The sequence below is a fragment of the Stegostoma tigrinum genome, chromosome 12, assembly GCF_030684315.1.
Source record: "Stegostoma tigrinum isolate sSteTig4 chromosome 12, sSteTig4.hap1, whole genome shotgun sequence".
NCBI lineage: Eukaryota > Metazoa > Chordata > Chondrichthyes > Orectolobiformes > Stegostomatidae > Stegostoma > Stegostoma tigrinum.
In genome coordinates, this window is record NC_081365.1 from 33,326,206 (window position 1) to 33,352,293 (window position 26,088).

General features: G+C 41.7%; 1 protein-coding gene across 2 annotated transcripts in view; it reads right to left on the reverse strand.

The window, feature by feature from the left end:
- The window catches only part of LOC125457071 (capZ-interacting protein-like), a 65,611-nt gene extending 40,645 nt beyond the window's left edge, over positions 1 to 24,966 (reverse strand). The window contains exon 1 of one of the 2 annotated variants that reach the window (XM_048540782.2): positions 24,345 to 24,966. In XM_048540782.2, coding sequence (XP_048396739.1) covers positions 24,345 to 24,350 — 6 coding nt within the window. In that variant the 5' untranslated portion in view covers positions 24,351 to 24,966. Of the gene's footprint in view, positions 1 to 18,051; positions 18,141 to 24,344 lie in introns of those variants that run through there. The other variant, XM_048540781.2, reaches the window with a different exon arrangement.
- Positions 24,967 to 26,088: the final 1,122 nt, after the last annotated feature.

Here is a 26,088-nt window from a genome sequence, read left to right on the forward strand (position 1 = left end):
TTAAGAAAATTGGCCCACGTGCTTCAGAGGCATGTTATAACATCGCTGCACTGGTAGATTAGAAAGTATCTACAATTAAGAAATTGTTTCATTATCACAAATCTTTTTTTCCCTAAATATCCTAGGCATTGTCAACAGAAGGCAAACTTTGAATTATTCAGAATTCTGCTCTGCTGCTGGATTAAATTTAGTCTGAGTTGCATTAATTTATTCTCACTTCTGATGAATTATCAGACTTTGGAATATTTCTGAGCACAAGGGATACCGCTGTCATGATTTTGTAGCAAAGGAAATCTTCCCTTGAATGAAAACAAATCAAGTCAGAGATTTGCTTCAAGAAGTGTTTTCAACTTAATCACTAGTGGTAAACATGCACAACATTACCATTTCATCTGACAGCAGAGAAGAACATACGAAGTAGGAGCAGGAGTATGCTAGATGGCATTTTGAGCAGGGAATGGCTGATCTGAAGTTTGCCTCAACACCACTTTCCTGCCTTTTCTCCACTCTCCCCGATTCCCAAGCAGGGACATCCACGCTTAGAAATGAGTCTCACTATAACAAATTATAAGGTTAAGACTACAAAATGTCCAGTGGTTCATTTGTACTGTTAGCGCTTTGCATTCCTATAGTGTAATGGAACAATATCTGGACCACTGGAGTGTTGTATTCTCTGAAATTACTACGTTGGAGCACAAATAAAAATAAAACTAGTAATTACAGCACATACTTGTTTCTCATTCACCAAGGGTCTAGTAAATGCTGCCACGATAACAGGCAACTTATTCTAGTTACGGTTTCAAATATGGCTATCAAAAGAGGTTTTAAAACAGACATAAGGTTCTCTTTTAATAATATGCAGATAAAAGGCAGGGGAATTCTAGAGGCTAATTATTATTACCTATTCAGTTGTGTTATGTTCCAAATTCATATGAACAAGAACATTAAAACAGGAGCAGGTCCAGGTGATGCAGTCAGTCGTGCCTGTTCTGCCATTTAACGTGATCAAAGCTGATTTCACTTCGGCTTCAACTCTTTTTCCTGCCTATTCTCCATAACCCTTCACTCCATTACGAATTTAAAAATCTATCTCCTCAAAAGTTACTCAATGTCCCAGCATTCACCACGCACAAAGTCAACCAGATCCTCCTGTATGGAAACACTCTGTAGCTTCTCTCCATTTAGATAACAAGTTGCGTTTTCATTCCAACTTATTACCTACCTACTTTTGTGACACCTGCAAATTTGGCTATAGTATTTTCTATCTCCTCATCCAAAGACTATAAATACAGATCATTATTACTTGGGGTCCAGAGGACCAAACCCTGTGACACCCATTAGTTACATCCTGCCAACCACAAAAAAAATTCAGTTATGCCGACTCTCTGCTTTCTGTTGGTTAGTCACTCCTCTGTTCAAAGTAGAAAGTTACCCCAACCACACATGACCTTGATGAATACCACATCAGTAGCATTACCAACTTGTTTGGAAATATCAACTGGACTATTTTAAGGCATTTCCTTTCCACAATTGGAAAAGTGCAACATTTCATGCCTTTTCCATAGCAGCCTCTAGATGTTCATTACATTGTACATGGGGAAGATAACCAAGCACAGGCAGGAACTAATTCACTCTTTTCATATAGAATTTCCATGGAAAATCACACGAGCTAAAATCTCAAGTCAACTCCCTGAAATTTACTGAGTGGTTTAGCTACACAACAGCCTTGATCTAAACGGAGTTAGTGGCTGAATAGAATTAATGGGAAAAACATTACAATTGGTAGGGTTAGGCTGATTTTCTTCAGGAAAATTCTAAATGCATGTGTAATCTTATGTACAGAGTTAACTAACTTACAGTGAATATGTAAGTTGTCAGATATGTTGTACAGATACAACAGGAAGTCAGTGCAAGACTGAGTTTTAGAAAAATTCTATTAATGGAAATTTGTACAATATCGCACTTGAAGCTACATGAATTTCTAGTATCAACCAAAGGTTTTTGCCATTTTTGTAGAAGACAAGCTACGTTCAGCTTAATATTTGCAGCAGGGGGAGGTGATGGCCTAGTGGTATTATTGCAGGACTGTTAATCTAGAGACCCAGGGAATGTTCTGGGCACCCAAGTTTGAATCCTGCCAGGGCAGATGATGGAATTTGAATTCAATTAAAACAAAATCTGGAATTAATAGTCTAATGATGACCATGAAACTACTGTCAACTGTTGGAAAAAACCCCACCTAGTTCATTAATGTCCTTTAGGGAAGAGAATCTGCCGTCGTTACCTGGTTTGGACGTACATGTGACTCCAGACTCAGAAATGTGGTTGACTTTTAACTTCCCTCTGGGCAATTAGGGATAGGCAACAAATGCTGGCCGAGGCAGAGACATCCCAGAAAGCAAATAAAATTACAAGTGAACTGTTCTGAAACAAAAATCAGAACGGAAGTTCTTCCTCACTTGTATTTTGTTTTAAACAGGCATGGAATTATATTTTTGAAATTATTTGTTTGTGGGATGGCATTGTTGGCTCAGTCAGCCTTTATTCCCCATCCCCAACTGCCCTGGAGAAGGTCTCTTGAATCACTGCTGTCATTGGACTGCGATGACGATCATTGTAATGTTAGGGTGGGAATTCCAGAATTTTGACCCAGTAACAATGTTACAACTACTGCAGTAGTGCATTGGAAATCAACATCTGCTATTCCCACAATGGTCAGAATATTTTTAAGAGATGCAACATTCCCCTATTTACCTGATTTGCAGACCTAAGTTGACAGAAACCTCACATGTTTTCTATACTGACAATGGATCATGATTAATTATAAATAATTAGACTCTAGCTACAAGTTAACAGTTATAAAACAACTAGTTATAAACTCCACTAAATAAGCCTCTAGTCCCCTCATAAGCTACCCCCTCTACATAAGGAAATTAAGTTATGAAAAAGCAACAGAAATACAGTTTAGTAGTTTGTGCTCCCAGGTTCTGTTTTTGAAATAACCTTTGTGAATCAACAGCTGGAGAGTGCTTTGCTTCAATTGTCTTTCTTCAGTTTTACGTTAAAGTGGCCCGGTCATTTATAATAGATCGTATCAGTTAAAAGTCAAAGCTTGTAAGAAAGAAACTGGTCTTCATCAGATATACAAGGGATTTTCAACAGAGGGAATTTTAAAAAAAAGAGACAGACTGCACCTGAGCTAGAGAAGAACCAAATACCTCTCTTTCTCTATAACTTGTTCTCAGCTCCAAGCTGTTTTAGAGATAGTAGGAACAGCAAATGCTGGAGAATCTGAAATAACAAGGTGTAGAGCTGGATGAACACAGCAGGCCAAGCAGCATCAGAGGAGCAGGGAGGCTGACATTTCGGGCCTAGCATTTCTGAAGTAGGGTCTAGGCCCAAAACGTCAGCCTCCCTGCTCCTCTGATGCTGCTTGGCCTGCTGCATTGTGGAAGATGTATGGTTGTTGATGGTTAATCAGCTCAGCCCTAGAACATCCGTTTCTGTAGGAGTGTCTTCAGTTCAACCATCTTCAACTACTTTATCAATAATTCTTCCCCTCTCCCCAAGAGGAATTATTGATAAAGCAGTTGAAGATGGTTGAACTGAGGACACTCCTACAGATACAGATGTCCTAGGGCTGAGCTGATTAACCATCAACCATACATCTTCCTTTGTGCCGGGTATGACTCTGACCAGTGACGTATTTATCTCGAGATAATGGGAACTGCAGATGCTGGAGAATCCAAGATAACAAAGTGTGGAGCTGGATGAACACAGCAGGCCAAGCAGCATCTCAGGAGCACGAAAGCTGACGTTTCGGGCCGAGACCCTTCATCAGAGAGGGGGATGGGGAGAGGGTTCTGAAATAAATAGGGAGAGGGGGGAGGCGGACCGAAGATGGAGAGAAAAGAAGATAGGTGGAGAGGAGAGTATAGGTGTGGAGGTAGGGAGGGGATAGGTCAGGCCAGGGAAGACGGACAGGTCAAGGAGGCGGGATGAGGTTGGTAGGTGGGAAATGGAGGTGCGGCTTGGGGTGAGAGGAGGGGATAGGTGAGAGGAAGAACAGGTTAGGGAGGCGGGGTCGAGCTGGGCTGGTTTGGTGATGCAGTGGGGGAAGAGGGAGATTTTGAAGCTTGTGAAGTCCACATTGATAGCATTGGGCTGCAGGGTTCCCTAGTGGAATATGAGTTGCTATTCTTGCAACCTTCGGGTGGCATCATTGTGGCACTGCAGGAGGTCCATGATGGACATGTCGTCTAAGGAATGGGAGGGGGAGTAAAATGGTTCGCGACTGGGAGGTGCAGTTGTTTATTGCGAACTGAGCGGAGATGTTCTGCAAAGCGGTCCCCAAGCCTCGACTTGGTTTCCCCAATGTAGAGGAAGCCACACCGGGTACAGTGGATGCAGTATACCACATTGGCAGATGTGCAGGTGAACATCTGCTCGATATGGAAAGTCATCTTGGGGCCTGGGATGGGGGTGAGGGAGGAGGTGTGGGGGCAAGTGTAGCACTTCCTGCAGTTGCAGGGGAAGTTGCCGGGTGTGGTGAGGCTGGAGGGGAGTGTGGAGCGGACAAGGGAGTCACGGAGAGACTGGTCTCTGTGGAAGGCAGACGAGGGTGGGGATGGAAAAAAGGTCTTGGGTGGTGGGGTCGGATTGTAGATGGTGGAAGTGTCGGAGGATGATGCGTTGTATCCGGAGGTTGGTGGGGTGGTATGTGAGGACTACGGGGATTCTCTTAAGGTGGTTACTGCGGGGGCGGGGTGTGAGGGATGTGTTGCTGGAAATGCAGGAGACACGGTCAAGGGCGTTCTTGACCACTGCGGCGGGGTGGGGTAGTTTCGGTCCTTGAAGAACGTGGACATCTGGGATGTGCGGGAGTGGAATGTCTCATCCTGGGAGCAGATGTGGCGGAGGCAAAGGAATTGGGAATAGGGGATGGAATTTCTGCAGGGGGTGGGTGGGAGGAGGTGTATTCTAGGTAGCTGTGGGAGTCTGGGGGCTTGAAGTGGACATCAGTTTCTAGCTGGTTACCTGAGACGGAGACAGAGGGGTCCAGGACGGTGTGGTATGTGTTGGAGATGGCCCAGGTAAACTTGAGGTTGGGGTGGAAGGTGTTGGTGAAGTGGATGAACTAGTTGAGCTCCTCTTGGGAGCAAGAGGCGGCGCTGATACAATCATCAATGTAACGGAGGAAAAGATGAGGTTTGGGGCCTGTGTAGGTGTGGAAGAGGGGCTGTTCCACGTAACCTACAAAGAGGCAGGCATAGCTTGGGCCCATGCAGGTACCCATGGCCACCCCCTTTGTCTGTACGAAGTGGGAGGAATCGAAAGAGAAGTTGTTGAGGGTGAGGATGAGTTCGGCAAGGTGGATTAGGGTGTCGGTGGAGGGGGATTGGTTGGGCCTGTGGGACAGGAATAAGCAGAGGGCCTTAAGGCCATCAGCATGAGGAATGCAGGTGGATAGGGACTGGATGTCCATGGTAAAAATCAGGTGTTGGGGGCCAGGGAATTGGAAGTTGTGGAGGAGGTGGAGGGGGGCACGGTTGGTGTCACGGACATCGGAGTGGAGTTCCTGGACCAAGGGGGAGAAAGTGGTGTCCAGATAGGTGGAGATGAGTTCGGTGGGGCAGAAACAGGCAGAGACAATAGGTCAGCCAGGGCAGGCAGGTTTGTGGATTTTGGGAAGGAGATAGAAACAGGCCGTGCGGGGTTGGGGAACAATGAGGTTGGAGGCTGTGGGTGGGAGGACCCCTGAGGTGATGAGGTCATGAATGGTGTTGGAGATGACGGTTTGGTGCTCAGGGATGGGGTCATGATCAAGGGGGCGGTAGGAGGTGGTGTCGGAGAGTTGGCGTTTGGCCTCGGCGATGTAGAGGTCAGTGCGCCATACTACCACTGTGCCTCCCTTGTCTGCGGGTTTGATGGTGAGGTTGGGGTTGGAGCGGAGGGCTGCCCGTTCTGTGGGGTAGAGGTTGGAGTGGGTGAGAGGGATGGAGGGGTTGAGGAGGTTAATGTCTTGATGGTAGTTGGAGATGAAGAAGTCGAGGGAGGGTAGGAGGCCTGGGGGTGGTGTCCCCTCCAACCGCACCACGCCCAGCACCTTCCCCTGCAACCGCAGTAAGTGCTACACTTGCCCCCACACCTCCTCCCTCACCCCCATCCCAGGCCCAAGATGACTTTCCATATTAAGCAGATGTTCACCTGCACATCTGCCAGTGTATCCACTGTACCCGGTGTGGCTTCCTCTACATTGGGGAAACCAAGCAGAGGCTTGAGGACCGCTTTGCAGAACACTTCCGCTCAGTTCGCAATACACAACTGCACCTCCCAGCCGCAAACCATTTTAACTCCCACTCCCATTCCTTAGACAACACGTCCATCATGGGCCTCCTGCAGTTCCACAATGATGCCACCCGAAGGTTGCAGGAACAGCAACTCATATTCCGCTTGGGAACCCTGCAGCCCAACGGTATCAATGTGGACTTCACAAACTTCAAAATCTCCCCCTCCCCCCACTCCATCACAAAACCAGCCCAGCTCGTCCTCTCCCCTCCAACGCATATCAAAACCAGCCCAGCTCGTCCCCGCCTCCCTAACCCATTCTTCCTCTCACCTATCCCCTCCTCCCACCTCAAGCCGCACCTCCATTTCCCACCTACCAACCTCATCCCACCTCCTTGACCTGTCTGTCCTCCCCGGACTGACCTATCCCCTCCCTACCTATACTCTCCTCTCCATCTTCGGTCCGCCTCCCCCGTCTCCCTATTTATTTCAGAACCCTCTCCCCATCCCCCTCTCTGATGAAGGGTCTCGGCCCGAAACGTCATCTTTTGTGCTCCTGAGATGCTGCTTGGCCTGCTGTGTTCATCCAGCTGCACACTTTGTTATCAAGTATTTATCTTGGATTTCCATTGACTCCAGTTTTGTTAGTAGTCCTGAGTGCCACACTCAGTCCAATGCAACTTGATCTCAAAAGCAGTCACCCTCACCCTGGTTCTGGAGTGCAGCTCTTTTGTCCGTGAGTGAACACTGGCTGTAATGAGGCCAGATGTCACAGGGCCTGGAAGGACACAACTGAGCATCAGTCATCAGGTGATACCACTGTCAGCACCATTTGACAGTACTGTCAATGTCCCCTTCCATCACATTGCTGATGATCAAGAGTAGACCAAAAGGGTGGACATGAGTGGGTCGGATTTATTCTTTTTGCGCTTTGGGCTTTTCTTGGGTTCAAAAGTCCTTAATTCTACAATTGCATGCAATATTTTATAATTACATTGGTAAATTGTATTGTTTATTTTGCATTTGTCCAGGATGACTATGCAATGGCTGTGTTAGAGGGAAAGTAAAGCCATTTGGGGAATTCATATCCATCTTGAAGTAGTTCTTCACGCTCACTTCATACAAAAGAAAAAGGACCATGTAGATTGGTGCATTTCTTCCTCTTCTACTGTTAGTTTGTTCTACTCAATGTAGCCTCTGCTTAGGCTCCAAATCATGCTCTATTCCAAAAGGTAAGACGCAATACACACTGTTTGGCTGCACCTGCTTGTGCAGAAACCTTGAAATCGCAATCAGAATCACAATCAGCCAGGAGAAATTAACCAGAAATTAAGCTGTAAGCAGATGATGACCTCTTTAAATTGCACTGGTGAGGGTGTACTCTGTGAGCCACCATGTTTTCAGTCATGCGAAGCTGTAAGACAGCATCAGCTGGAATGCCAAGTTGAAACGGTCAGCTCTGGCCTAAAATCAGCACACACACAGCAACTTAGTCACCTGTACAACATCAAACACAATTTAGAAGCACCCTGAAACAAACAACATTTTAGGTACCCAAGTGACACTAAAGAACTCAATTTCATACCCTACAGCCTAATTCTTCAGTGATTAAAGTATGTAGCATTATTCAGCAGCAAAGCACTCCATTTCCAAGCATAGAAAAATTCAATTAGAGTTAGATCTGCCCTGTAAGAATACCCCCAATCACAGGGCATGGAATGATGGAATCCCACTGCCTATGTTCTTCCTTTCATTGCAGAGATGAAACCAACAGTGGAAACGAGAAGCACAACTGGTTTCAACTTCCCTTTTTATTGTTTTTAAATATAGCACAGAAATTAATTTAATAAAGGAATTAGTGCCACCACCACATATCAAGTTTATAAAAGTATTGTAGGTGCTCTTTGCATGAAGTGGCGGAAATTGTCCAGTTCTAATTAGAACTGTTCCGCGATAGCTCACTATCTCAATACTTAACATGCAATAAGGCTTCAAAAGTTTAAGGGTATAGCAAATTTGAAATAAGCCAACATTGGAACTGCTTACAATTTTTTTTTAAACTCATTACACGATACCACTTCCTTTCAAAATGAAGATTAGTCAACACAATATTCAGGGCATTCTGCTTGAAAAATGCTGAGTTGAACAAAATTAACAACGGTTGTAATCTTCACACACTTTTTTTTTGCAGATTTGATTGACAGATTATTTTATACCAAGCTGTACTTGTTACTCAGGAGTAAGAGGCCTCAACTGGTCCTTGGACAGCTCCAGCTAGGAACACATTTCCAGAAATCCCTCAAATTTGATACAGCTGGTTTGCACAGCCCTGCCATTCTTCCTTTCAAAAAGTTTCTTTCCTGCAATCGCCTTCAGCAAGTGATAAACCCACTGAATGTGAAGGCCATAAATCCTCATCTTGACCTAACTGATGCACTTTCTTACTATTTATTAGAACAGTACAAGGGTAGAAAAATCAAAATCAAAATCAAAATAGGAAAAATGATGTTCCACTAGGGCAGGAACAGGCTGAAACAATGCGTCTACCACCAAAGGAGGCCTGTACATGGATTTTGGGAAAATGGTAGAAATGGCCTATTCTGGTTCGAGAGTACTAAGGCGAGAACCTGTGGAGGGAAGATTTCCAGAGATCATAGGTCATATATCATATATCATAGAATCCCCATGACAAGACTAGAAATAATAGCTTGATGTTCAGCAGGGGGCTCACTGTCCAGGACAGGTCAGGCCTGAGAGCTCAGGCTTAATCTTGGCAAGAGATCTGTACACAGACACTAAAGCAACACCCATGTCAGTGGGTGCGATTACAATGTTAGGGTTAGATCTGAGATTGCTGCAAATTCAGATGGAGAAAAGTTAGAATGGGGGAGGAGAACAGAAAAATAAAGATGGCTATTACATCGACAGTTCTCAATGAACAGATCAAGAGCAGGTATTGGGCCAGAGGGAGCAATACTGGAAATGGGTAAAATGGTCTGTTGGTTAGTGGGAGGACTATTGTCCAAAGAAGTAAAAGGTGGCAGGAGAAGAGCTGAATAATATGCTGACCTCAAAATTCCTTGAGGAAGAAACATTGGGATAAAGCAGAGTCCTTTGCTAAGCAGAGATTGTTCAGTAGAGCGTGCAGGGAATCAGAAAATGCAACAAATATATAGTTAGCAAGCAGAGAGATTACAATGCGGATGATCTCAGAGAAAACGAGGAAAGATTCAAAGTGGCATCAGCGCACACAAGGAGATTGTGCTCATCTGTGAGAAAGGGAAAACATTTATTGTCAAAAGGTCAGATGGCAAAGTACGAAATGAAACTAGCCTAGAACAGATGTTGCAATAGGGCGAGTCAGTTCCGTTACAAAGATGTTGTTTATGTACATGCAGGAGGAACAGAAATCTGATTAATATTATATGCCTCAGTGAAATTACAACTGCTCAGTTTAAGAGAGATCTTGACAATTTATATGAGGAATACAAAGAGTTAGCATGCAGACATAGCAAGTGTTTGGGAAACCAAATGACATGTTTATCTTAATTGAAAGAGGATTGGAGAGTGAGAGAGTGAAGAGGTCTAACTATAACCGCATAGTGCTCTAGTGGGACCATATTAGGAATATAGTGCAATTTGGTCTTAATATTTAAGTAAGGATATACTGACACTGGAGCCAATACAAGAAACATTCACAAGATTAATCCTTGGGATCAGAGGGGTGTCCTATTTATTCTGCTGTCTCTTGTAATCAAGTGGTCAATTACACCTATTTCCCAAAACTGGCTATGGATATTTTCTAAATTAAACTGTTCAGCAATGCAATTAGATACCTCCGAAGCAGGTGGAACTTGAATCTTGGCCTCCTAACTCAAGTGTAGGGACACTATCACTGCACCATAACAGTAGCCCAGAGGGTTGTCAAGTGGCGACAGGCCGAGCATATTGCAACTACATTCTCTAGCATTTAGAAGAAAGAGGGGAAACATTCAAGATTCTGAAGGGGCTTTAAAGAGTTGACACGAAGACACTGCGTGAAAATAGAAACATTCATCATTTTGAATGATATTCATAGTGCTCTGTTCAACACAGCTCATGATGACTTTTCTCAAATAATCTTTCACCCTTCATCTTATTACTTATGCAACGGACCTCTATGACTGCAACTTTGTGAAATCACATAACAGGAAAGATGGTATTGCCCACTACTGCCTGGGCTTTGCAACATTCAATAAGCACTGAAAGAACTGTGGATGCTGTAAATTAGGAACAAAAAACAGAAGTTGCTGCAAAAGCAACATTCACTCTACTTGCACTATACTTAATCTCCAGCACACTTCAGATAGTGAAAACCAGTCATACAGGGGTCCTGCACCATTGTTCCCAAGAAAGTAGCCAAGAAAGGCAAGTTAGCTCCCGTGTTCACAGACAGGGGCCCGGAGGTCATGGAAGTGCAGTGATGTATCCTGCCAAGTGGCAAAGGAGACCACACTGCCAGACCCAGCCAGGTTGACTGGAGATAGCAATCCAGTGTTCTGTATGAAATGCACCACACAGCAGTGCAATAAGAGGTTAATGATCTTCTGCATTACACACAAATAAAGGCCACCATCTTCTCTATGCCACATCACAATCACAGGCTCACTATGTTCTAACTATGCCACTGCACAAGCCTCTCACCAAAACTCACGGACTACAACTCTCACCAGTGAGCACATCATGGCTAATGAACAGTTCTCACCTACCTCATCCTCTCAAACAACTACCCTTCCTGACCTCTGTGCTTCCTACTCGCTCACTGGGACAGTCTATCACCTCTCCAATTCCTTCTTCACTACTAACTGCTCTTCCATCCGTTGTCATCACACTCAGTCCCTTCCTTAGTCTCGTTACAGGAAATTCGCATCCACACCCTGGACTGATGACTTCATGGTATCCCAGCTGATATACCTGGTTGCATTTGGCCTGCTGGAATGATTATGGTTCATTCCCAGGATGCTGCCAGGACTGACATATCTGATTATGGACAAACCCCTGGGCTAGAATCAGATAAGCCCTTGATTGCCTGTGGCATTATCCTCTTACTGTCTGTCATTCCCCTTGACCCACTAAGAACCGGTACCCTTTTATGTTCACAACGTAGCCATGTGGTTGACACACATGCAGTGTGCTTGCCATGTAAGCTGCTGACACAGCACAATGCCTCACAGCAACACAGCCATCCCCCTGACCTTTCATAACTCTAATCTGTGACAAGCTGCCTGTGTCACCCCACGTACTAAAGAGCTATGCAAGAACCTTCAGAAGAAATTCAAATTTCTTCCTTGTCATCAACACTGTTTTATTTTCATTTTTTCTGTACTTCCCTCCCTTTCACAGAATTATTATGGTGCAAACTGAACCCATTTGGCCTATACTGCTCGCACCAGCTCTATTACCTAGTGCAAACCACCTGCCTTTTCCCCATATTCCTGCACATTACTATCCAAATAACCATCCAATACACTCTCAAATATCTTAATTAAACCTGCCTCCAATGCATTTCCAGGAAGTGCATTCCACACCCTAACAACTCTGAGCATTTTTTTCTTCCTTTTAAAATCATTTTTCTTGTTAAGGTCCATGAAACTCAACGAAGTGGAAGATTTTGCTCATGCCTTCTCCTGGCAGGGAAATCCAGAATAAGATTGGACAGGGTTGGGAAATCTAGAACAAGTTTAGGTAGCTACATGACTAAAAGGCTGTTCATTTATCAAGAAAAACAGAAGTTGCTTGAAAAGCTCAGCAGGTGTGGCAACATTTGTGAAGAAAAATCAAAGTTAATGTTTCAGGTCTGGTGACGCTTCCTCAGAACCGATGGTAGTTATGAAAAGAGCTAGGAAGACTGTTCATCTGGCATTAGGATAAAAAGGGAAGTATCTTCACTCAAAAGGGTTGTGAATCTTTGGAATGTTCTGCTCAGAGGGTAATGGATGCACCATTGTTAGACATATTGAAGGCTACTGTCAGCAGATTTTTGGTGTCACAGGGAATCAAGGACTATGGGGAACAGGCTGAAAAATAAAGCTGAAGCTCATTTTCTGAAGGAGGATCTAGGCCCAAAACATCAGCCTTCCTGCTCCTCTGGCGCTGCTTGGCCTGCTATGTTCATCCAGCTTTACACCTTGTTATCTCTGAAGTTCAAGTAAGCCTTGATGAAAGTGAGTCATGGAACCTGCCCATACGGTCATCTCCTGTTTCTACTACTTATACAAGCAGGAGGGGAAAGCAATTGGAATGGAGATGCTAGTGATTACGAGACAACAAATGACTTCAAGTTTTCAGATAAACTTCTTTAACAATTGTAAACTTGTGATGATGGTCTCAATGATTCCTTTCATGACCAGTGGTTACACCACATAGTGGCCACATTTTCCTGACAGTACCCATTCAAGAAGTAGAAAAATCAACACAGCAGATAACATTCATGAGCAACACACTTGGCTTGAAAGAAATTTCCCTTCCTTTAAAAAAAGGAGGGTCATTTCCATTTCCAGAGGAAGACCATGTCTATTTGGAATGTAAATAGTGTTCTACTAATTCCTTAATTTGTTTTAACTCGATAGTTAGATAGTTAGATAGATAGATAGAACAATTGCAGCAAAATAAACATTCTAAAAAAAACTATACAACAACATCCTGGCCTGATTCAATAAAGTGGTGTAACATACAATTAGTGGCACCAGCAACATAAGAATTCAATTACCAATTGAAGAGAAGGCTAAAATCTCATGGTATAAACAGTTCAAACTGCAATAGTTTCCTTACTTACTGTATCTAAAATGGTACAAGTTATATTTATCTATCTGAAACTTACATACATACATACATACATACATACATACATCAACACTTGTATCCCCATACAGGTTTATGGCATATTAACAACAACATGCTTGTGATTGAAAAGCAGGATATTTTAGTTGAAAACTAACCACTGAATACCACCAGTCACTGTTAGATCAGCTGACAGGAAGTACACTTCAGAGACATGTTGGCTCAAATCTATAACATCTTTTTCTTAATTTTTAGAAATACCTTTATTGTAAGTTTTAATGACTATTAGCCAAAACTGCCAAATAAAGTTTACTTTCTTGTGCAGTTTGTTTCCATTTGTAGAATGATAGGAAACCAGCCAATCACAAAGCAGTTTCACACTTCTAAATAATCAACTAAGTTCTTAACCTGCACAAATAGTGGAAACTTAATTCATTCAACTATAGAGTGCCAAACATAGCAGTGAATCCAACAAGTTTATTTCACAACTGAAGCAGAAGTATTCTAATAGATATTTTTCTGGTGAGATAAGCTAATGTGTGGGAGCAGTAAGATAGCTTACAAGTATTCCATATAGAATATAATCATAAAGAGCATATGGTTTTGGTTTGAATAGCATACAAAGCTGAAAAATCCAGGTTAAAGGGTCATACTGTAAATAACAGCAAAGAGCCGAGATTGAACAGTATTTATTATAGAGCAATGCAAAAAATTTTAATACATTATGTTTCACATAGCCCTTACATTCCTTTAACTGTTAGGCAAATTACATACTTTATTTTGGTCACTAACCAAGTAAGACTCTTGGGAAAAGAATCAGTGGGAGGTGAACCAAAGATAATCTTATTAACATTATGAGTCGTTGTGATCAAGGACGCAAAGGCTGAGAGGTGTACAGTTAGGTTCAACAGTCACTTTCAAAAAGAAATTGAATATTCCTTACAATCATAGAATTGTTACAGCACAGAAAGAAGCACATGGCCTTTTACAAATATATGAACAGAATTAAGTCACTCTACCATTTAATAAATTGGTGGTAGGCCTATTTTCATTCTGAAGTCCACATTCTCATTTGGCCTTGATAACCTCTGATTCCTTTGCTGAACAAGAATCTGTCTAAATCTGCCTTACAAATATTCAATGATCTTATTTCTGCCAATGTCTATGGCAAAGAATTCCAAAATCGCACAACCCCTGAGAGAAAACAAAATTCCTCTCATCTTTATATTGAAAGGGTGATTTCTACTTTTAAAACAGTAACCTCTAGTTCTGGACTGATCCCAGAAAAAACATTTGTTACATGTCCACTTCATCATGAACTATTAAGATTCATTTAAAGTAAATCCATCATCCCTCATTCTTCTAAATTCTAAAAACAAGCCAGTCTGCTCAATTTCTCCTCAAAAGACTACCAACTCTTTTCAGCTGTAAATCTAGTAAACCTCTTCTGATCTGCCTTCAAGGATTAAATTTGTAACAACTTGCCTTTGTTATGCCTTCCTCAAATAAGGAGACAAAAACCAAGCACAGTATTCAAGATTTGGTCTCACCAATGTCCTCACCTTACCAAGGCATTAAAATGTAAACATGTTATGTTCAATTCATCTCATAATAAAGGACAGTATTCCATCAGCCTTCTTAACCACTTGCTGTACCTGCATACTAACCTTCTGTGACTCATGCACTGGAATGTCTGGTTGTCTCTACTCTTCAGAATTCTATAGTTATTCACTATTTAAATAATACTTCAAAAGAAAAATTTCACAGTGCTATGGGATAACATCAGGGTTACAGAATGAAATGGTTAGCTCTTACAACGAGTTTTCACATGATGATCCAAATGGTGCTGTAAAATGAATAGGGTGTGGACATTGGAATGGGTAATCAGGACACCCAGAAAAAAAATAACAACTTCCTGGGAAACAGATTTATTTTGACGATATCACAAATTAACAAGATAAACTGTGTATTTTGAAATACAGAAGAATGAGAGGATACCTTTTGAAATAGACAAAATTTTTACAGCACTTGACAGAAAGATTGTTTTCCTTTGTGAGGGAACCTAAGACCATTGGGAATATTCTCAGGATAAGGTGTTGCACATTTAAAACACAGATGAGGAGGAATTTCTTCTCTCAGAGGGCTGTGAGTCTGTGGAATTCTTTACCACAAAGGGCTATTGAAGCTGAGTCATTAGCTATATTCAAGGCTGAGACGCACAGATTTTTAATCAATAAGGGAATCAAAGGTAGTGGGGAAAAGGCATGAAAGTAGACCTGAGGATTATCACATTAACTATGATTTTATTGAATGGTGGAGCAGACTTGATGGGCTGAACAGCCTATTTCTGCTCCTCTGTCTAATTATCATACAGTATTAAGATAAAATTAATTTGCTCTCTTTCAATTTCACTCATGAATCCACAAATTAACCAACGTTATAGTCCACGAACACTGAAATAAGACTTCACATACCTGGAACCTTTAGGCTCAGAGAATTTAGAAAGGGGACAGGCAAGAAATGAATAAATGAAGAACATTACTTTCAGGCACAGGATAGGAAGGTACAAGAGGTTGAGAGTTGTCATGGCCAATTCTAGAAAGCTATCACAACACAATGAGTTTCAAGGAACAGTGGTTAAAACCAGGGCATTGGACTGATTTAAAGGACAGAGATCACATATTGAGAACATTTTAACAGATTATTTACCTGTTAATATTTTATGAAATTACAATTGTATTACAAATCTCTCAAATGTGTGGATCTAAAGAAATGGTACAGATCAATGCAAACACTCAAAATTACACACTTAGTCTACCACTCACGCCAAACTGTACAATAACTAAATGAATAAGTGTCCTTAGGTGTTCATAATATGTCATTTGTTCTGTTCACAACGCAAAAGCAATCAAGTCAGTTGCATTTCCAAGAGAGCAATAATTAGCCTAAACCATCACCATATGTAAGAACATTAGATATAGAGCAGAAATAGAGCATATGGCACATTCAGCCTCATCCACCATTTAAAATGATCAGTTTCAATTCCACTTACTTGTCTGCTGTATGCATACCTAACCCTAACAGACCAAAAATGTATTATTGTCAGCCTTTGTCTGATTTCGGTCCTCATGCCTCTTCAATAGTTTTGGTCTGAAGATACTAATTATTTACATTCTTTATTTTTGTTAGGCCCTGACTGCCTGGTACTTCTGGTATGGAACTTATGCCTTCTACTGTGAAGCCAGACAGAAGATATTTGTTCAGTATCTCTGCAGTTCTGCATTCCTTACAATAATTTATCCGTCTCTGCATCTAGAGCCAACATTTACTTTAGCAACTCTCTTTTTAAATGCTTGTAAATTTTGTTCTGATATTTCTGGTTAGTTTACTGTGTTCCTTTTTTTTCCATTTCATCTAATTATTGGTGACGCTTATAGTTTTCTAAACACTCCTAGTCATCAGACTTAAATTATTCTTTGCAACATAATAAGCCTATAATTTTAATCCAAACCTCCTAATAAAGCATCGATTGATCTTTCATATACATATTTTTGTCGAACATGCACTTGAAGTAAACAAGCATGGTGAAATGCAAACAAAGTTTGATGATGGAGATCAATTTATTCTCTGTTCTTATCAAGACGGGGAGAGATTTCAGAGTAAGCCTATTTTCCAGTGGAGAAGATGCAAGTACATTGCTTATATTGAGCTGGCACTTATCTCCATTGACACTTGGTGGTATGAGTAAGGTGAATTTTGAATAGAATGCATTAGCTGGTTTCATCTTATTTTCAGAATGTTTTCTTTTCAGCTTCTTTGGTTCTGTCTTCCTGGTTATAATGGCTACTCTGCTGCTGAACATAACATTTTCCTTGATCTTTCATAGTTTGCAGGAGCTCCCTTTAAATGCCAATGGTGGATATCAAATATCATAAAATATGCATTATCCAGTTTTTATCTGTCTGAGGTTCATTGATAGATATTGTCAAGCTCTCGCTCTGGATACTTAGAACATCTGACGCTTTCTGGAGTACCCCAGTGCCTTCTTAGTATTTACCCAGGTCCCATACGCCTTATTAAATTTGTTCCTTCCTGGATATGGAAATGTTCATGGTTATAGTTTCCTGCGTATCTCATGTCAAGGAGTCAGCAATCCATTGTTCCTTTTTCTTTCAAAAGATGCATGATGTCTCATTTGCTCAGAATGAGAATATATTTTATATTTCCCTTAAAGCTTGCATTCATGTGTATTTTTTCTGTTGGAGGGATGACATAAAAGCACTACTACGCTATGTACAACAGACAATTGTTGATAGTTGAATGAATTATTTCATGCAAACAACCAGTTTCGCTCTTCACCTTACAAAGTCATCAATATGGCAAAATCACAGTTGATGCTGTTGTTGAATCAATACTTCTGAAAATTATAGCAAGGCTTCATTTACTTAACAGAATATTGGACAGATAATCAATGTGTGAATCCAATTAAGTCTCCTGAAGGTAGCTGAAATTTGAGGCAGGACATGAACTTTACTGTCACTGAATGCTGAATATTGGTGATTGACTGTCGTGTTTGACTGTCCATGTCCATTTTGGTGTATTGTGAAATAGTTCATTTGAGTCTGAGCTTTATTCCTTTGTCAGTCATTAACATCTAAATGGGTTGTACTGAGTCCACAGCTCTATGAGCCAAGCACTATTCTGTACTTCAAGTCTGTCCTCACTGTCCTGCTGCAACAAAAGACACGCCAGCCACATTTATAAGCCTGAAAATTTTTGTTTATTTGTTTATTTTTGCCAATTCTAAGCAATATTACTTCGCAATCTGTTTTCAAGGCTCACTTTTAATTGTTGTGTTTGCACTCTCACCCTTTAACATGTTGCAATGACTAGAGTTTACAAACAATAGATAAAAGATACATTACTACTTTGTATTTTGCTTACCACACTATATAATATCATTGATCCCCAACATCTGGTTGTGTCTTTTTGTTGATGTTTTCTGGCTTTCAGCTCAAGTTAGAACAGCCAAGAGGTACAGAAAGAACAAATGACAGAAATGAACATTATTGCAGTTATAAATATAATGTCAGAGGAGCTTCCTCTTTATTCATTGAAGCATGGAGCATCACATGAAATTCTTTGGCTTTTTTTGCAATTGAGGTTGAAAATTGATATGCGTTGTGCTCATTTTTCTGTTATCAAATGGTGGCATAGCATTCTACTTTAGCAGTGAGATAGTCTGTGCCAACCTGTGCCGGATTTGGCCCTTCTGCTAAACTCATGAAGCCCCTTTCTTTCAGGTGCCTCACGGCAATTGCCTGAAACACATAACAAGGTGTAGAGCTGGATGAACACAGCAGGCCAAGCAGCATCAGAGAAGCAGGAAAGCTGGCGTTTCGGGCCTAGACCCTTCTTCAGGTACCCCAGACCTGTGAAGGACCTCTCCTGTTTTTTCATTCTTCGTAGGATCCACAACCTGAACTCACAACCCTACTCAGCTTTATTGGACACACTCCAGCATATGCAGTTCCCTCACTGCCTGAAACAGATGTTCGGTCTCTGAAATACAATGTCGCCGAAAGAAGAAGGGACCGAGAAAACTGGGGACTACTGACCTGTCGGCCCGCTGTCAATTTTAGGGAAATTACTATAACCGGGTATCAATGATGTGTTAACAAGACACATCAAAAAATAATTTGATTGGGCAAAATCAACTTGCCCACATGAAGAGGAAATCATGTCTGACAAGCTCGTTGGAGTTTTTTGCGGATTTACCAACAGAGTAGATGAGGGGAACAGGTGGATATGGCACATTTGAATTTTCAGGGGACTTTCCAAAAGGACGTTAGGAAATAATATTAGAGCCCATCTGATAGGGAATTATAAAGACATTGATTAATGAATGGATGACAGAAATAAAACAGAGGAGGAACAGTTGAGTCATTCTCAGTTTGGCAGACTGTGACTAGTGAGGGACTGGAAAGATCAACACTTGTTCACAACCCATATTACCAATGATTTGGATGTGAGGGCCAAAAATAAAATTTCCAAGTTTGTGGATGACACAAAGCTAGGTAGAAATATGTATTATCTACTTTAAGAGGAACAGCGTTTCCAAATATTTATTTAAAACAGTGAGAGAATGGTGTTGAGGACAAAAGGAATTTTTAACTTCTAGTTTGTAAGTCACTGAAAGTTAATACAGATACAACAATTAGTAGGGTAAATGCTGTGTTAGACTTTATCACAAGCAAATATGATGATCAATGATCCCTGCTTCAATTGTACAGCACTTTGGCAACCGCACAATCTCAGTAACGTAGGCACTACTGGTTGCCCTACCTAAGAAAAATTTCCTTTCCACAGGCTGAGTAAAGTGAATGTTTGCCAGATTAATTCATTGCATGTTGGGACAGGGGCAGTGATGAAAATCAGGAGTCCCAGTGATGCTCCTGTTCGAGGCATCAGTTCTTGTCCCCAAATACTCTTTAGAACCTAGGCGACGGTTATTAAGCCCTGTGCCAAATCCCAGGCAGGACTGTACCATCAGGAGAGGTTAAGGAGCTTAGGCCTGCATCTGCCAGAGTTTAGAAGAATGAGAGGTGAAATTCTTAGAGGGCTAGACAGGGTAGATGGTGTGAGAATGTTCTCCTTGGATGCTGGGCGTAGACAATGGAAATATCCTTGGAACAAATAGCTGGCCATTTAGGATTGAGGTGAAGAGAAGTTTCTTTTCACTCAGTGAATAGTGATTCTTTGAAATTCTCTACCCCTAGGTCTGTGGAAGCTCATTCATTGAGTATGTTCAAGACGTAGACTGATAGCTATATAGAGTCTAATGACATCAAAGGATTCAGGGATAGGGCATGAAAATGGCATTGAGGTAGATGATCAACCCATGATCTGGAAAGGTGAAGTAGGATTGAGGGTCTGAGTGGCCTACTCCTGTGACCAACATTCCCTCTAAGAGCACAGCCACTCCAAAATTTTGTGCATTTAAACATAGCAACATAGAAGACAGGCGTAGTAGTCAGCCATTCGACCCCATGAACTTGTGTTCTGCCATTCAATATGATCGTGGCTGATTATCAAACTCAGTAGCCTAATACTGCCCTTCCCCATATCCCTTGATCCTTACAGCCACAACAGCGACTTACCTTCTTCTTGAAAACACAATGTTTTGGTGTCAACCCACTTTCTGTCGTTGCGAATTCCATAACTCACCACTCTCTGAGTGAAGAAATTTTGCCCTGCCTTACTTCTTAAAGGTTTACCTTATCCTTAAACTATGACCACTGGTTCTGGACTCCCCCACCACCCTGAATATCCTGCTGCATTTAACCTGTCTAGTTATGTTAGAATTTTATAGGTTTCAAAGAGATGCCACTCCTCCCAGCCCACTCCATTCCACCCCACCGCCCCTCCCCCCCCAAACTCCATTCTTCTAAAGTCCAATCAATCCTAAACAACTCAATCTCTCCATATATGTCAGTCCTGTCATTCCAGGAAGCAAACTGGTAAACCTTTGCTGCACTCCCTGTATAACAAGAACATTTTTCCTCAGATAAGGAGACCAAAACAGTGCATAATATTCTGGGTTTGGCCTCACCAATGCCCTGTATAATCGCAGTAAGGCATCTTTGTTCCTGTACTGAAATCCACTTTCTATGAAGGCCAACATACAATTTGCTTTCTTCCTGTCTGCTGCACTTACTTGCAGCAACTGGTGCACAAGGACACCTAGGGCTCATTGCACTTTCCCCTCTCTCAATTTACAGCCAGTCAAATAATAATCTCCTTCCTATTTTTTCTAACAAGTGAATGACCTCTTATATGGAGCTGTGTGGAGCGGTTCAAAGCCGAGTGGAGCGGGTTGGAGACATGGAGTGGTGCAGAGTGACTGAGAGCTGGAGTGGAGCGGGCTGGAGACATGGAGCGGTGCAGAGTAACTGACAGCAGGAGTGGAGCAGGCTGGAGACATGGAGCGGTGCAAAGTAACTGAGAGCTGAGTGGAGTGGGCTGGAGACATGGAGCGGTGCTGAGTGGAGAGGGCTGGAGACCTGGGGTGGAGCAGTGACTATTGTTGGACTAGAGTCTGGTGTAGGCGATCAGAGGCTTGCAAGGCCAGTCAGACCAAGTATGGAAGCCCCTGCACTAAGTGACATGGAATGATTGTCTGACTGCAATGTTTATCCTTGTAACTGTCTTATTTCTAAATTACACCATGAATCGTTCCTGGGTACAAATATAAACTTTTCACTGTACTCCTGTACTTAGTACACATAACAATAAAGGATATTCTACTGTACATTTATACTTCATCTGCCATATAATACCCCACTCATTCAACCTGTCCAAATCACACTGTGTCATCTGAAAATTTGGAGATATTACATTTAGCTCCCTCATCTAGATCATTAACAGATATTATGAATGGCTGTGGTCTTAGTGCTAATCCCCGCATTTCCACACAAGTCAATGCCCGCCATTCGGAAAATGACTCATTTATTCCTACATAACAAAGTGTGGAGCTGGATGAACACAGCAGGCCAAGCAGCACGCTTTGTTTTCTTTTTCTAACCAATTTTCTCTCCATCTCAATACACTACCCCCAATCCCAGAATCAGATACAGTCAGCACATTTCCAGTTCTGGAAGTCTGGACCTTACAGGCCCATGCAGGATAAAGGTTAAGAGGCAATGCTGCCTACGACCTTATAGGCCAGATATCCATTGAGGCAATTCCCTCAGGTGAATGTTGACAATGGAAGTCAGAAAATCACTTCTGTGTCACATACAGAAGAAAAGTGTAGCTTTGTCAAGTACTAATCCAATGTCATCCATTGATAAGGCTGTCTGTGTGGAGTTTGTGCATTCTCCTCCTGTCTGTACGGGTTTCCTCCGGGTGCTCCAGTTTCCTCCCACTGTCCAAGGATGTGCAAGCTAGGTGGATTGGCCATGGGAAGTGCAGGATTACAGTGATAGAGTCAAGGGGTGGTTCTGGGTGGGCTGCTCTTTGGAGGGTTGGTGTGGATTCGATAGGCCGAATGGCCTGCTTCCACACTGCAGGGATTATATGACTCTATGACAATATGATTTTTAAAACTAGTTATCAGGAAAAGGCTGGTCTTTATAGCTTAAATCTCTCTCGCTTACCTTATTAAAAGCAGCAACCTCACTCTAAGAAGTCATCAAAGAACTTCAACCTTTGCTACCACTTACCATCCTTATCTTGTCCTTCTGTGGCTGTGGGATAGGTTAGTATTAGTTACTTTTAATGATTCACTTTCATCATTTATATACGGAATAGTAATGAAGCTGAGAAGTAATTCAAATCATTATTACTGAGATTGCTCCAACTACGCAGTGTTAAATTCCCAATGTATTCTTTGTGTAAGTTCATATTTGCTACAGTTCAAGGCTTACAGATTAAAACATATCAACTCTTATACAAATCCTCTGGAGGGCCAGTATGGGCATGATGGCTGAATGGCTGTTTGCTACGCTGTTATGATTTAATGAATCATAGCATACATAACATCTCCTGATTTTTCTGACCGGCTTTTTAAAAAATGTTTTTATAATGAATGAAGTGTGTGTGTGTGTTTATATATAAAGGTTTCCTTCATTCCAGCATAAATATTTGGTACTCCACCCTGGTAAATTTTAAAGAGCTAACATTTTCCTGAAATGTCATGCATCCTAATGAGACCATTTACACACTTTTACTGCTACAGGAGTCAGTAAAATATAAATGATTTAGAGAAAGAAATTTAAAACAACTATATGAGGATAGTAATATTTTTCCTTTAGTTTCTAATGACAGCAACAAGCCGCAATACAGTTCCAGAGCACCAGCAACCTCTACCAAGTGGCTATTTGCATGTGTCTAACTAATCCAAAGAGCTATTCATCTGGGTGAATTTTTTTTAACACTGTATCCTTATTCGCTAGAGAGGAACCAGTCTATAAAACTCATAAAAGGGAATCCTAGCGGATATCAATCTCCCTCTGCTGACCTTGTTAAGTTGAGCAAACTCAGCACAGATCAAAGAATGAATCTCACACTGTCTTAATTTGTTAGCCTTAGGAACTCACTAACAGCACTTTGCATGTACCTGCAACACATGGACTTCAGCATTTTGAGAAAGCAGCCCCTCACCAGCTTCTCGAGGGCAGTTAAGGATGGGCAATAAATTCTCACCGCACCAGTGATGCCCACATCCTGTGAACAAATAAGTAACGAGTGCCAGGCCATCTGTTGCTTTTGCCAACTGAGCAAATAAAACCCTTGAAAACAGCAGAATTTGTGTGAAAGGTGAAGTCACATTTTCTGCAGTTTTGTACATTATTCTACAGCAGCAAAGTAGAGTATTCTTTACTACGCACCCCGAGTACCAAAAGGGAAGGTATACCTAGGGATACCCCACTTTAAAGACAGGTGCAGAACCAGACCTCCTGTAGGGGTCATACATACTGCATAAGACACTCAATCTTGATGTTTTGTTGCAATATCGTGATAAAGAATACACTGGAACAACATGCATGGGATATCATTCTCATTTCTGTAAACAAAAATAAAATATTGCTTTATTTACCTTTGTGTAAATTCATTTTCTACTTTCTGTAATTAGATGCTTCTCAATATGAATGTGTTTGTACTTCAAACTACTTCAACGTATTTTTGAATATATTGATAGGCTTTCACCTGGCAGGTCAGAGACGCCATTTAACACACGTGTAAGCTGCTCACACTCCATGGCTAGGATCTGTAGTTCGATAAGTGTAACTAATTATTTTAATTGGAGTTTCAATTGAAAAAGCGACGAAGAAAATTGCAAAAATTCCCGCTGATGTCAGAGGGTTTATGATTCTTAACTTCTCACTTGATCGTAACTTAGGTACGTCGAGAAAAGATTCACTGAAGTTGCACTGAATGTTTTCGTTTATCGCTGTCAATTAGTTGCTTCTCCCCATTAAACCTTTATGGTAAACTACAATTTAATCTGTAACTTGCACACAGGGCTGCTGGAAACTAAAATAACGATTTGCAGTGTGAATACAGTTGCCAGAAACTCCATGCTCCTTTAATACAAGTACCCACGTTGACAGAAATAAGTCAAATGGAGTGGACAGAAGATTGAAAAAAGAGCGTGTGGAGAGAGCTGTCAGGAATTGGAAAGTGACATGTCTCGAGAAAGGCGATTTGCAACGCAGCTGCCAAGTTCACCTTACCTCCATTTTCCCCAGGAGTCCTCGCAAGCAAGTTATCTCTGTAATTGATCCGAGAGAGACAGCCGTTGTCTTTTCTGTTTTCAGATCACAAAGTCATGCGCTGGAATAACACACATGCTACCCAGTCTCTCAGCTTCACACATCCCGATGACACAAGTCTGTGGTCAGTCGCTGATCTGGACCCAGCAAAGTCTACCATTAGACACCAGGGTGTGGGGGGGGTTCTTCAACGTCCGAAAGCGTAGCAAAACTCCAAATAGATTGGTTCTGTGTAGATTCCCCGAAATGGTCAAAGTTAATGAGGTCTTTGTAATAATATGACCCAGAACTTTAATCACACTCGGTCATCCGCACAGTGATTTAACCAAGCATGGTGCAGTTCGATCCCTTCCTGGAATAGATGCAGAGCTGCTGCTCTCCCCTAAACAACATCTGCATGTGAGATTCTTTCTGAAGCGTTCTTCTTCGCTACAGACTGAAGAGAGTGGCCCGGATTTGAGCTTTTGGTCAAAAAGTTTCTCCCAACAGTAGCAATACACGCCGTGATAAAGCACATTTCATGTAAAGACAATCAAAAGTTTGTGTCGTTTTTTGACATTTCGAGAAATCGTATTAAAATGTCTTCGACCTTCCCTGATAATATTAACTGCATGCGCAAGCCACCGTAATCACGATAAATAACATTTTAATATTATTAATTATAATATTAGCATGAAATATTTTTATTCGTATTTTAAAGTCAATTTGATGGGTGGTCCTTCCTGCATTAGTTGTTTATATTTTTAAATATTTAAACAATCGTATAACATTTTGATGTCAGAACTTTTTCTTAAAGTTTTATTCCTATAAATGGTACTTCTGAGCACTTCCTCTTTTTCATTGTCGATGTGAGAAGGTCGGTTGTATTTTGTTGTTGGAAGGAAGCCATTGAACGGAAACCAGTCAGCTTTCAGGCAAGTGAGGGAAATGCGCTGCAATGAAGATAACAATCAGGAAATTGAAATGACCCATATGCAGGGCTGTCAGACTGTAGCCACTATTAGGAGTGGTACAGCCCATCACAGGATATCACGGACGCAATTATAGAAGTTCATAGGAAGGTTGTTCGAAAACAAGGCAATATTAATGCAAACTCAGAAACGAGAGCCAAACAGTGAAAAATATGAACCATGGGACTGTGGCCTTTTTGTCCTTGTTGCTCTGGATGGATTTTGGGCTGAATCTTGATTCTTGTTAGATTAAGTGTTGATGCAGGGCTAAAAGAACGTATCTCCACGTATTGGCAGGCTAGATTTTCTTCCACAATTAGAGTCATAGAGTAATACAGTGTGGAAACAGGCCCTTCAGCCCATACTGTGGTGGCCACCCAGCTAGTTCCAATTGCCCGCATTTAGCCTATATCCCTCCAAACCCTCCCCCCATCCATGCACCTATCCTAATGTGTTTTAAATGTTGCTATTGTACCTGCGTCAACCACGTTCTCTGACAGCCTATTCCATATACACACCACTCTCTGTGTGAACAAGTTGCCCCTCAGGTCCTTCTTAAATCTGTCTCCACTCACCTTAAACCTGTCTAGTTTTCAATTCCCCATTCCTGGGACAAAGACTATATGCATTCATCCTATCTATGCCTACATGACTTTATACACCTCAATACAGTCACCCCTCATTCTCCTACATTCCAGGAATGAACTCCTATCCTGGCCAACCTCTCCCTATAACTCAGGCCTACCAGTCCTGAC